The sequence below is a fragment of the Acomys russatus genome, chromosome 3 (assembly GCF_903995435.1).
Source record: "Acomys russatus chromosome 3, mAcoRus1.1, whole genome shotgun sequence".
NCBI classification, from domain to species: Eukaryota; Metazoa; Chordata; class Mammalia; order Rodentia; family Muridae; genus Acomys; species Acomys russatus.
Genome location: NC_067139.1, coordinates 82,652,835 through 82,665,317, shown reverse-complemented (window position 1 = coordinate 82,665,317; position 12,483 = coordinate 82,652,835). Strand labels below are relative to the sequence as shown.

At 40.3% G+C, this 12,483-nt stretch overlaps 2 gene segments (V, D, J or C); both read right to left on the bottom strand.

Annotated features, from left to right (window-relative positions):
- Window positions 1-2,317: 2,317 nt before the first annotated feature.
- Window positions 2,318-2,835, bottom strand: LOC127186784 (T-cell receptor alpha chain V region CTL-F3-like). The segment is given in 2 exon segments: window positions 2,318-2,670; window positions 2,784-2,835. Coding segments are annotated over 2 exon segments (405 nt in total).
- A 4,861-nt stretch (window positions 2,836-7,696) lies between these two features.
- LOC127187169 (T cell receptor alpha variable 22-like) lies at window positions 7,697-8,398 on the bottom strand. The segment is given in 2 exon segments: window positions 7,697-8,172; window positions 8,347-8,398. Coding segments are annotated over 2 exon segments (528 nt in total).
- Window positions 8,399-12,483: the final 4,085 nt, after the last annotated feature.

The following is a 12,483-nucleotide window of genomic DNA, read 5'->3' as shown; positions in this document are numbered from 1 at the left end:
CTCTGTAGAATGATGTAGAAACTTTCAGACAAATCCCCAAGAGTGGCATAATTAGATCTGGTTGTACGTCTATGTTCAGCATTGGGAGGAACCTCCATACTGATTTCCATATTGGTGCTACCTAGTTGTAGTCGTATCAGCAATGAATAAGTATTCTCTCTCATGTCATCCTCTCAGCTTGTACCATGGTATTCCAGTTCTTACAAACCCTCCTTGTTCCTTTTCTGTGCTTTTCTCTGAGACTTAGGTGTAGGAATTGCATTCTGTGTGTGTTAACTTATATTGGAATCCTCACAGCATTTAGAGACCTTACTCTGTACATTGTGACCAGGTGTTGATACTGTGGTAGCCTCTATTTGCTTCAAAATGAAACTATTATATATATATATATATATATATATATATATATATATATATATATATATATATATATATATATAGTCTGTAGTAGGTTCTCCTACAGGGTATAAGACCTCTCCAGCCATGGGGATTGAACTAGGTTTACAGTATTGGGCCTGAATTCCTTTCTATTAAGCAGGCCTTGAGTGCAATAAGACATATGTTAGGCATATGTTTTCCCCAAGATGAAAGTGCTGTTGTTGTCCTTCGGTGGATGTTCTTGCCATGGTGGTCATTGTTACAGTTCATAGCCTTTATTCAGCTTAGTATGACTCTCTATTGCTTTCTCCATTGGAATCTTGCAGAGCATCTTTGAATAGTATGAGAACAAGTGCTCAAGGAGCAATCTTCAGATCAATTCCAGCTACATTCCCACAATTCCTTGCCTGAATTACGTGGTGTGCTCAGAAATGGGATAATATCTTCAAGCTCAGTGTTGCTAATCGAGGCCAATTGCAGTAGTCTGTTTCATTTGAACAGTCCCTTGAGGCCCCCAACTAACAGCTTGAAGAGATGGTTCCCATGCCCGTCACTGGGATTTTATTGATTTGGAATTCCATCTTCATTTGTCAAGCTCTCATCTGGGAAATTCTATTGTATGCTGTGCCATTACAAGTGGCTCTTAGAGTTTAAAATGCAATGTGACATCCTACTGTGCTCCCTAACCAGTAAGACAGCATGCACTTCTTTGCTGTTCTTTGTGTACAGAAAGGGAGGCTTTATTTAGAGCACGGTGGTTTTTACTTCAGATCTTTCTTCCTTTACAGAGAGATAAATATGAGCACTAGAGCATTCTAGTGTAAACCAGCCTTTTGTTTACAGAATTGAGGCAGATCAGAATGTCTTTACCATATTTCAGAAGAATTATCAGAATACCTGACTGGAACCCACATGAGGGAAGACACCACATCCTCAGAATTTAAGCAAAGTGCAATGGCAGAGGAGAGTGGACATCAGTTGGAAGGGCTTTCTGAACAGAGTTTTTAATGACCATGCTGCCAATCACACAGTGTGTAGGACTGTGAAGGACCTACAGCTCAGGGCATCTTCCTGAGAGCTCTAAGCTGTATTTCACAAGCAGCTTCTCTAGTGAAGGATGTCAAGGCATGTGGTGGCTTTCCTGAGAATGGCCTCCATAGGCTCAGCTATCTGAATGTTTGGTTCCAGTTGGTGGACTGTTTAGAAAGAATCATGAGACCTGGCCTTGTTAGAGGAGGCAGACATATCCCTAGTGGTTGGTGAGCTTTGGAATCTCAAAGACCAAGCCAGGCCCAGTCTTTCCCTATCTCTGCCTCTTGCTCATGATCAGATGTAAGCTCTCAGCTACTGCTCAGGGCTGTGTCTACCTGCCTGTCTGCTTCTATGCTCCTACGCTCCCCACCATGATGGTCAACCTCTGAACCTGTAACCAAGCCCTCCAATTAAATGCTATCTTTGGTAAGTTGTCACGGTCATGGTGTCCATTCTCGGCAATAAACAAACAACTGAAATGGGAAGTTGGGCTGAATCTCTGTAACATGGACCAAGGAGAGGAGGAATGTAAATAACTTGTGGAGAGAGACTGCAGCAGATTTTTAAAGACCAGAGTCTATGGTCCTCGTTTAAATCATAAATTTCTGGGGTAATAACAAAAGATCGATGGAGAATTTAAATCACTTGATTTTGTAAGACATCTTGGTAGTGAAAATCCCGTGCCAATGTTTTTCTGGCTGTGAGAGGTCCCCCACTTAAGAGGGAACATTTTCTGTGAATCACAGCCTTGGTTGGTTCTAGCACTGACTTCCATCCTATCCTCTCAGGATATCCACAAATTTCTAGATTTCCAGGCATCTGACCTGACATGTGTTGCCATTTTTCAGGAAGCTTAATGAACACCACTTAGAGAAACCACACAGCCTCCCTCACTGTATTGCTCCCCTCAGCCCTCCTGAACCGTTGGTTTGTGTTCAGCCTCCCCTACAGCTCCCCTCACTGTGTCACCCAGAGCACAGTAGTACTGGGCAGAGTCCTCCAGCTGCACTGAGGACTTCTGCAGGTGGAAGGAGCTGCTGCTCTTGTGGAGAGTGGCATGGAAGCCTTGGTGCTCTGTCCTCTTGTTGTCTGTGGAGCTCTTCAGGAGAAGCTGAGGGGCTCTGTTGAGATGTTGCACATACCAGAAGAGGAAAGCACCTGAATAGGTACTCTGATAGGTGCAGTTTAGCACTACAGGCAACCCCTCTGTGAGAGTGACCAGGTCTTCAGTCTGGGTCACTGAGTCTCCATGGCTTCCCCCTAAAATACAAACAATCAAATAAATATATAACTTTTTAGATACAGAGGACAGTTGATAACTGCCATAAATGTAAGACAATGGCATCATTTGTCTAGGGATAAATGTAACTTACTGAGCATTAGAAGGAACACAAGGACTGAGCAGGTGTCAGGAAGCATGGTCATAGAATAAATGGCACTTGGTCCTTGATTGCAGCAGACTCACAGTGCAAGTCTCATGTAGGAGGTCTTCAGGATCCTCTGACAAACAAGGAGCTTTATCTGCACAGTGAGTGTCATGTTAAGTCACTCCTGAAGCAGATGTTCACCACATCTGAGAAGGCAGTGCCCTCTGCTGATTTCCCTTCAACCTGGTCCACAAGCTCCTTCCTATTAGATGTCTGAGGGACTCAAACACATAAAGCACAGTATCAACTGGGTTCTATTTTTGATAGATCAAGAATGGTATTGTACACACCAGTGGAGCTGTTTCTTCTCCTTAAATGTAGCATAGCATATCTATGGCACTTCATATATAAATGTATATACATGAAAATTTCCTATATGCATGTATTATGTGGTGCACTGCTATATACGGTGGGGGTGTCTGTTTGGGGGGAGGGGTCCAACATTTCTTCTGTTTAGAACTGTATTTAATAATCTATTCTTACATAGAAGACTGCTTGGATCATTCATCAAGCAAGTCTCCCTTTCCTTGGAGTAAGAATTTTAGGCCAATTTGTCCTTGTGAGTTATTACACTCATATAAATGCTTTGACAGGTTTCTTGCAGGGTTTCAGTTGCAAGAGGACAATGTTCTTTCTATTTCGTGAGGTCTTGATAGTACAGATATGAGGTTTTTATGCTTGCAACTTGGCTTCCTGAGAACTCATCCTGGCATGACAAGTACACATAGCTACACTTAGGATAGTTCTCAGAAGCCATTTGGTATCTAGGACTGCACCATCAATTTTGCTCACTCTCACAGCATCCAGTGTTGGTAGACTGAACTGGTGATAGAATAGCAGTAGTGGGTATCCTGGAGAATCTGCAAAGCCTTGCAACAAACCCATGCTTTGTCTTTCCTGTGGAGCCTCCCAGCGCATGCTCAGCCCTTTCTAGTTTATTTGCTTTTCTTTCTGTCAACTGTGAATGGTTCAAACACCCTCTGGGAACCCAGTGTCCACACAGATTTAGAAAGCCTGCAGGCCTTCTTCTTCTTCTTCTTCTTCTTCTTCTTCTTCTTCTTCTTCTTCTTCTTCTTCTTCTTCTTCTTCTTCTTCTTCTCCTTTTTCTTCTTCATCTCAGTTTATCCAGTATGATCCTTATCCCTGTAACAGACCACTGAGAGAAGCCTGCCATCTCACTACTCCTCCATTTACTAGAGACTCAGTCAAATCTGGCTGCATTTCTTTCCATCTCTCAACCACACTCTTTTATGTCAAAAACCAATAGAGAGTCTCCACTTGGGATCTGGGTTGCCACACCTACCAGGAAAAAAGTAATCTATCTTCACTCACCTTCATGTCCCACAGTGCAGTTTCTCTAGTTTCTAGCAAACCCTGTACCAGACTCTTTGCAGGGTCCTGTCCTTCCCCTCCACTTCCATTACCCAGAGACTCCACCAAAGCATGCAGAGGACCCAGCTTCCCTCATTCCTGTGGATCCTCACAGCACACCCTCTAGTGCATTCTCTTTCCATCCTGTCACCTTCCAATTCAGAAAAACACTTTCTGCCTGCCATCACAGGGACTCAGTAGGCTATTAATGACATTCTTTCTGTCTTCATTATAGTTTTTCCTTTTTGATCCTCAGCCTGGCGACAACCTGCTTACAGGGAAAACCTCACCTGTGGGTCCACATCTGACCCTGATTTTTAACTATTTATGTTCATCCATTCAAAAACTCCATCCCTCTCCCCTAGTTGGCTACTCTATACTGTACCTAACTTCTGTTCAGGAAGAGTTGGTGGGACCTAAGTGATGGAGAAAGGATTTAGGAAGAGAAACCCTGGGCCTGGAATAAACCAGGAGTGATAGTTGCTGTAGATGAGCAACTACCTCTACTTCCAAGATGTAGGCATAGGATTATTGTGTAATTCAAATGCTGATTTCTTTACACACACACACACACACACACACACACACACACACCATATCTGGTTGCAATCCTGGTTCTGAGAATCTTCTGTCTCACTATTGTGTAAACACTGCTGCCCAGTTGTCCTCTGACAATAAAGCAGCTTACTGAGCAGGGAAGAGAATAACGCTGAACTTCTTGTCAGCTGTGGCAGGAGGAGTTAGAGGAGGAAGTAGAGGATGAAGCCACTGAAGAGGTCATGGAAGGTCAGGAAATGAGGTGGAACAGGAAATCTAGAAAGTGAAACTATCTCTGGGATGTACAGAGGGAGGAAGCCAGGTTATCTTAGATGGTTAAGGATAGATTAATAACTGCTCAGTTGTTGTACTGTAAAGCTTGATAAAAATAATATTATAGAGTCTTAATTGTTTGTCTGGTAGCCAGGTTCAGAGAGAAACTGAGAAACAAACACAGTTATAAAAATAATATTAACAGCAAGGCTTGTTTTAGGAGGTGAAAGAGTTCAAGATTCCACCTAATACAAACTAGAAAGAATTAATCAAATTTGATCCAGGTGACCTGCCACTTCCAGAAGAGTTGGCAGATAATTTATAGACTACCTCATCAAAGGTCAAAATAAATGTACTAAACAAAGTAGATAAAGAAAACATGGAGCCTGGGCGTGGTGGGGCATGCCTTTAAACCCAGAACTTGAGAGGCAGAGTGAGGAGGGAAAGATAGGGGGATCTCTGTGAGTTCAAGGCTTTTCAGGTATACAAAGCAAGTTCAGGACAGCCAAGAGTACATAGCAGAAGCCTGTCTTAGAAAAAGAAAAGGAAAAATAAAAAAAGAGAACTCAGTACATCTATTCAGAATTACTCAGATGTTGGAAGTAGCCTGGCTTTGGAGAAGTTGAAAATGCTTGTAAAAGACAAGCAAAATATAAAAATCAATTAAAGACAAAAGTAATGAAACTGGAAGATGAACTGGAGATGTTTCAACAGTGAGCAGGTGGATATGATACTAGTTTACATGATGAAATTCACCAACTTGAATACCAGTTGTAATAAAAAGAGAATTAGAGAATGGGGGAAAGAGTTGGATAAGGAAGAAAAGTTAATGAGAAGCTGTGTCTTTTAATGAAGAGGCAGAAAATAGAATCATAAAGTTAAGAAAAGAATGAACAGCTTCATCAGGTCATTCTGAGGACCTGATACTAATAGATTCACAGAAGTTATCAATTTGATCAGGAAGAGAAGACAGTGAAAACAGATCAGAGTTGTCTGAAAAGAACTATAAACCTGTTCAGTATCCAGATCAAACTCAGACCACAAAGGGAGCTAATGAGAAAATTGTTCAAACCTAAGAAGTGAGAAAAAAAACTACAAGAGTCCGTAGGAAATTGAACAGATGACTGGTAAGTATAACAGGAGCAAATTTTTTGTGATTCTCACAGATACTGTTGTGAACCAAATTTAAAAGAGAATCGGGTTTTTCAGCGTCAAGTGTGAGTGCTCAGAGAACTTCCGAAAGCATGGGATGAAGATGACCTAGTCAGGACACCAGATGATGCAAATGTAGCAATATGGAAGGTGCCTTTCTCAATTGATACATTTTCTTGTTTTGAATTGACTTTAAATTTTATTTTAAGTATTTACAACAGACAGCACCATTTATATTGCTCGTTTAAAAGTTTATTGTCTGTCTTGGCTATAAAACTTGTATAACTGCTATCTGTAGTCCTCAAGCTCATTTCTCTGTTAAACAAGCATTTTCAGTCCTGCTTAATCAGGGATGAGGCTAGAAAAGAGATTCCTTTGAACGGGGTTACACAAAAGATCAGTTACAGAGCCTGTCAAGAGTGCTCACTTTCTGTGCCCAATACCATGTTCCAATCTCTCCTAATTCCACAGACAGGAAGCCTGGATTAGGATAGATGCTGTCTGTGAACTCTCTGAGATGACTGGATTAATATTTGTTAGTGTAAATGCTGTCACTTCTAGTGACACCACTTGTAGCCTTGTTCATGTAAATCTTACTGGCAATTAGGAATTGTTCATTATCTGGGAAGCTCAGATAATCTATATTTTAAACAAGTACAGTAGCAATGGGGATGAAGCTAAATGAATCACAAGAGGGACAGTTAATTCTTGAAGCTCTAGAAAGAAAAAGTTTGAGCCAATCCAGTGGTTGTCATGCACACTGAGCTGCAGTTTCTACGTGAGGACAGCAATGGGCAGACATTATGTGGGTGACTGAGCATGGCTACTTTCCACTTCTATACAGAAGCAAATGACGGGCTAGAGATTTTCAAGTGTGCAATGTAATCTGCCAACCAATGGGGAAAGGCAAGTGACTGGCTCACATTTGATTATTACATAATGAATTAGTCCTCCAATATGTTTTTTAGAAAGTTTCTATTTTCTTTGGAATATATATATATATATATATATATATATATATATATATATATATATACGCTGATGTATGAATACTTCAGATTAATCAATTGCTATGAAGATTATTATGACACATATTACAAATAAATCTCTATAGTTGTTCATTTATCCTTTGGCTTACATAAGTTTTGATGTCAAGAATTTGTTTTATATTGGATAAACATATTATATTTTTAGAATATTAAGTCATTGTGAAAGTAATGTCTTGATTTATAATATAAATTGTTTGTCTTGCTTACATAACTTAATTTATTATATTTTCAAAATTAATAATTTTATCAACTTCACATTCAGTAGACTAGCTGTATGTGTTGTCAGGAGCTCTTTAAAATAAAATATGAAAACAGTTGCTCTGAGTTTCTGAATGTGAGAGATGACCCAAATGATTCTGAAATCTGTAAAAGGAGTTTTTTATTTTATGACATTAGCATGAGCATATGATAAAATGAAGTATATATTTTAGTCATGTTGGCTGATGGTTCTGAGCATTTAATATTCTAGAAACAGTGTCATGTCAGTTTTAATTTAAGTGTGGACTTTCGCAGTAGTATTTTTACGTTTTTTTCATGTATTCTGTGTAACTGGTGGAGATCTGGTAAATGCACAGCTGTGGGAAGGCTTCTGCAGAGTCTGCCTGTGTCAGCGGCTGGGGCTGAACACCAGCTGCAGTTTGTGGCCAGGCCACAGGCTTGCTTGAAGCACTGTGCCTCGGCAGCACAGAGGTAGGTGCCTGAGTCCCCCAGCTGGGCGGCTGCGATGTGCAGGGTGCTGTAGCGCTCCTTAGAATTGAACGTTGACTTTAACCTTCCACTCTCTTTTGTTCCTGAAGCCAGGTAGAACAGACTGATGAGGCTGCCCCTGGGATTCTGCTGGAACCACTGCACACTCGCCATGGTGGTAGAAAAATTGCATCTCAGAGCACAACTGCTTCCCTCGTGGAGACTCAGGGCTGAAGGACTCTGCTCCACCTGAGCTCCTCTCACCCCTGCTTGGAAATGAAACAACAACCCAGAGTCACAGAGAGGCGTCCACCCACCCTGTCCAGTGCCCCAGCAGACTCCCATGAGGATGGATGAACAGAGCTTTGCATTGGCTCTCTCTCCTTCCACACACACATTTCAGGAGAATTCCTAAAGCAACTCAGCTGAGCACAACTCACAGCAAATCTGCAGGCACAGAATCCAGAATGCAACTCCCACATTTCTCCCCATTTTGCTGTCTTCTCTTGGGCTCTGAGAAGTATCAAGTCTGAAGTTCAAACACACTGAGTATACCGACAGCAGCTTCTCTACACCTGACTTCCTCATTCATCTGAACAAGAAACTCCACCCACCTCCACTTGCTCCAGGACTCTGTGTGTGTGTGTGTGTGTGTGTGTGTGTGTGTGTGTGTGTGTGTGTGTGTGTGGTCATGAACATACATGATATACACACTATTGGAATAATTTATACATCTTTGTACTTGTGGAATTTTAGACATTGACCTAAGAACATGAAGCAGTAGATATTTTCTCTTGAGTGTCCCTTTTCAAAATTCCCAATGAGATTCTATTTTGTTTATATGTGTTTATGGAATTGTTCTTGAAATAAATTTATAGACACATGAGATCCCATGAACAGGCTCTAGATACCTGTGGTTATATAGAAATGACTGACAGATAAAGATCTGTGTGAACTCCACACCATCAACCCTACTCCTCGCTTTGTGTGTGAAATGCTTTATGTCTCTTCTCAGCTCTTCAAACCTCCAGGCATCTTATGAAAATGTAATTTCTAAGGACCCTGCAGTGCCCCCTAGTGGACTGACATGACAGCAAGAGTGACTTCAAACCATCTCCACAAACCTGCATAAACCAGACCTATTCACTCCATCACTTCCTGGTGAAGGAAGTGCAGATGAGCAGAACAAAGACTGCCTCAAAGAAGTTCTCAAAGAAGAAATAAAAATGGCTAAGAAACATTACAAAATTGGTCAACACACTTAGAAGTTAGGGAAATGCAAATTGAAACAACTTTGAACATTACCTCAGAGTCAAGGGTTAGAAAACTATATTCTAAGCCAACAGGCCCAAGAATCAATTTGGAGTAGCCACTATAGTTCCTAAGGAAATAGACTTTCATCCAAAACTAATCAAAAGAGATGGAGAATATGAATTCATCCTCATCATAGGAAAAATTCACCAAGATGATTTATAAATTCTGAACATCTATGTGCCAAACACAGGAACATCCACATTTGTAAAGGAAATGTTACTAAAGCTAAAGTCACACATTGAGCCTCACACATTAATAGTGAGAGTCTTCAATACCCCTCTTTCACCAATAGACAGATCTTCAAGACAGAATCTAAATGGAGAACAAGGAAACCAATAGACATCATGAAACAAATGGACCTAATATCTACAGAACATTTCACCCATGCACAAAAGAATACACCTTCTTTTCAGCACCTCCCAGAAACTTCTCCAAAATTGACCATATACTTGGTCACAAAGAAAACCTCACCAGTTCCAAGAAAACCAAAATAATCTTCTGTATCATATCAGACGATCATGGATTAAAACTGGAACTCAACAACAAAAGAAACAACATAAAGCCTACAAACTCATGGAAACTGAACAACTCCCTACTCAATGATATCTGTGTAAGGGATTAAATAAGAAGAGAAAATAAAAACTTCCCAGAATTCAATGAAACTGAAGGCATGGCATATCTGAAATTATGGGACACAATGAAAGCATTGCTAGGAGGAAAGTTCATAGCACTAAGTACCTTTCTAAAGAAGCTTGAGTGGTCCCATACTAGCATGTTAACAGCACACCTGAAAGCTCTAGAACAAAAGCAATAAGACAAACACAAGAGGGTAAACTGCTGGAAATGATCAAACTCAGGACTGAAATCAATAAATTGGAAACAAAGAGAACAATTCAAAGAATCAATGAATCCACCAGCTGGTTCTTTGAGTAAATCCACAACATCGACAAACCTTTAGCCAAACTAACTAAAAAGTAGAGAGAGAGTATTCAAATCAACAAAATCAGAAATGAAAAGGGAGACAAAATGACAGACACTGAGGAAATCCAAAGAATAATCAGGTTTTACTTCAAGACCCTATATGCCACAAAATTTGAAAACCTAAATGAAATGAACAATTTTCATGATAGCTATAAACTATAAAAAATGAACCGAGAGATAGGCAGATTTGGGCCCAGGGGTCCCGCTCAAACTAAGGCACCAGCCAAGGACAATACAGGAGGTAAACTTTAAACCCCTTCCCAGATCTAGCCAATGGTCAGAATACTCTCCACAGTTGAGTGGAGAGTGTGATACGACTTTCTCACATACTCTGGTGCCTCACATTTGACCATGTCCCCTGGAGGGGGAGACCTGGTGGCACTCAGAGGAAGGACAGCAAGTAGCCAAGAAGAGACTTGATACCCTATGAGAATATATAGGGGGACGTAATCCCCCTCAGGAACAGTCATAGGGGAGGGGAATAATGGGAAAATGGGGGGGGAGGAATGGGAGGATACAAGGGATGGGATAAACATTGAGATGTAACAAGAATAAATTAATAAAAAAAAATAAATAAATAAAAAAAAAAAAAATGAACCGAGATCAGGTAAGTAAATTGAATAGTCATATAACACCTAAGGAAAAAGAGGCAATCATCAAATGTCTCCCACCAAAAGAAACCTCAGGAGCAGAGATTGATTCATGCAAAATTCTACCAGACCTTCAGAGAAGGCCCACTCCTAATTCTCTTCAAATTATTTTACAAAATAGAATCAGAAGGAACATTACCCAACTCATTCTTTGAGGCCACAGTCAACTTGATACATAAACCACAGAAAGACGCACAAAGAAAGAGAATTTCAGAGCACTTTCTCTTATGAACATTGATGCAGAAATACTCAATAAAATACTCTCAAACTAGTAGAGAGTGGGGTCTGGCTGTCACATGAGTTCTGCTACCCCATATTTGACCACATCCCCTGGATGGGAAGGCCTGATGGCACTCAGCAGAAGGATAGCAGGCTGCCAAGAAGAGACTTGATACCCTATGAGCATACACAGGGGGAAGAGGTCCCCCTCAGTCACAGTAATAAAGGGGGGAGTAAGAGGAAAATAGGAGGGAGGGAGGATTGGGAGGATACAAGGGATGGAATAACAATTTAAATGTAATATGAATAAATTAATAAAATATATTTTAAAAGAAAAAAGAACTCATTAAAACTTTCATTCACCATGACCAATTAGGCCTCATCCCAGGCATGCAGAGGTTCAGTATGTGGAAATCCATCAATGTGATTCATCATGTAAGAAAACTGAAGGAAAAAATACCCACATGAACATCTCCTTAGATGCCAAAAAACCATTTGACAAAATCCAATACCCATTCAGCTTAAAAGTCCTGGAGAAGAGGGATACAAGGAACATACCTAAACATAATAAAGGCAATATACAGCAAACCTACAGCCAACATCAAACTAAATGTAGAGAAATTTAACTCAATTCTATAGAAATCAGTGACACAACATGTCTGCCCACTCTCTCCCCGTCTCTTCCATACAGTACTTGAAGTCCTAGCTAGAGCAGTAAGACAGCTAAAGGAGATCAGAGAGATACAATTTAAAAAGGAAGAAGCCAAACTTTCACTATTCTCAGATGATATGATAGCATACAAAAGTGACCCAAAAAAATCCTATCAAGGAACACGTACATCTTATAAACACCTCCAGCAACGTGGCTGGATACAAAATCAAGATGAAAAATCAGTTGCCTTCCTGTATACAATGACAAACAGTCTGATAAAGAAGTCAGGGAAACTACACCCTTCACAATAGCTACAAATAATATAAAGTATCTTGTTGATTTTCTCAAAGAACCAGCTCTTGGTTTTGTTGATTCTTTGGACTGTTTTCTTAGTTTCTAATTTGTTAATTTCACCCCTGAGTTTGATTATTTCCAGATGTCTACTCCTCTTGTGTGTTTCTGCTTCTTTTTTTCTAGGACTTCCAGCTGTGTCGTTATGATGCTTATGTGTGATGTTTCCAATTTTTTTTAAAGGCACTTAGTGCTATGAATTTTCATCTTAGCACTGCTTTCAATGTATCCCACAAATTTGGGTGTGTTGTTCCTTCCTTTTCATTGAATTTCAGAAACTCCTTGATTTCTTTCTTTATTTCTTCCCTGAGCCAGGTGTCATTTAGCAGAGAGTTGTTTAGCTTCCACATATGTGTAGGCTTTTTGTTATTTCTGTTGTTGTTGAATTGCAGCCTAAGAGCAAGGTGATC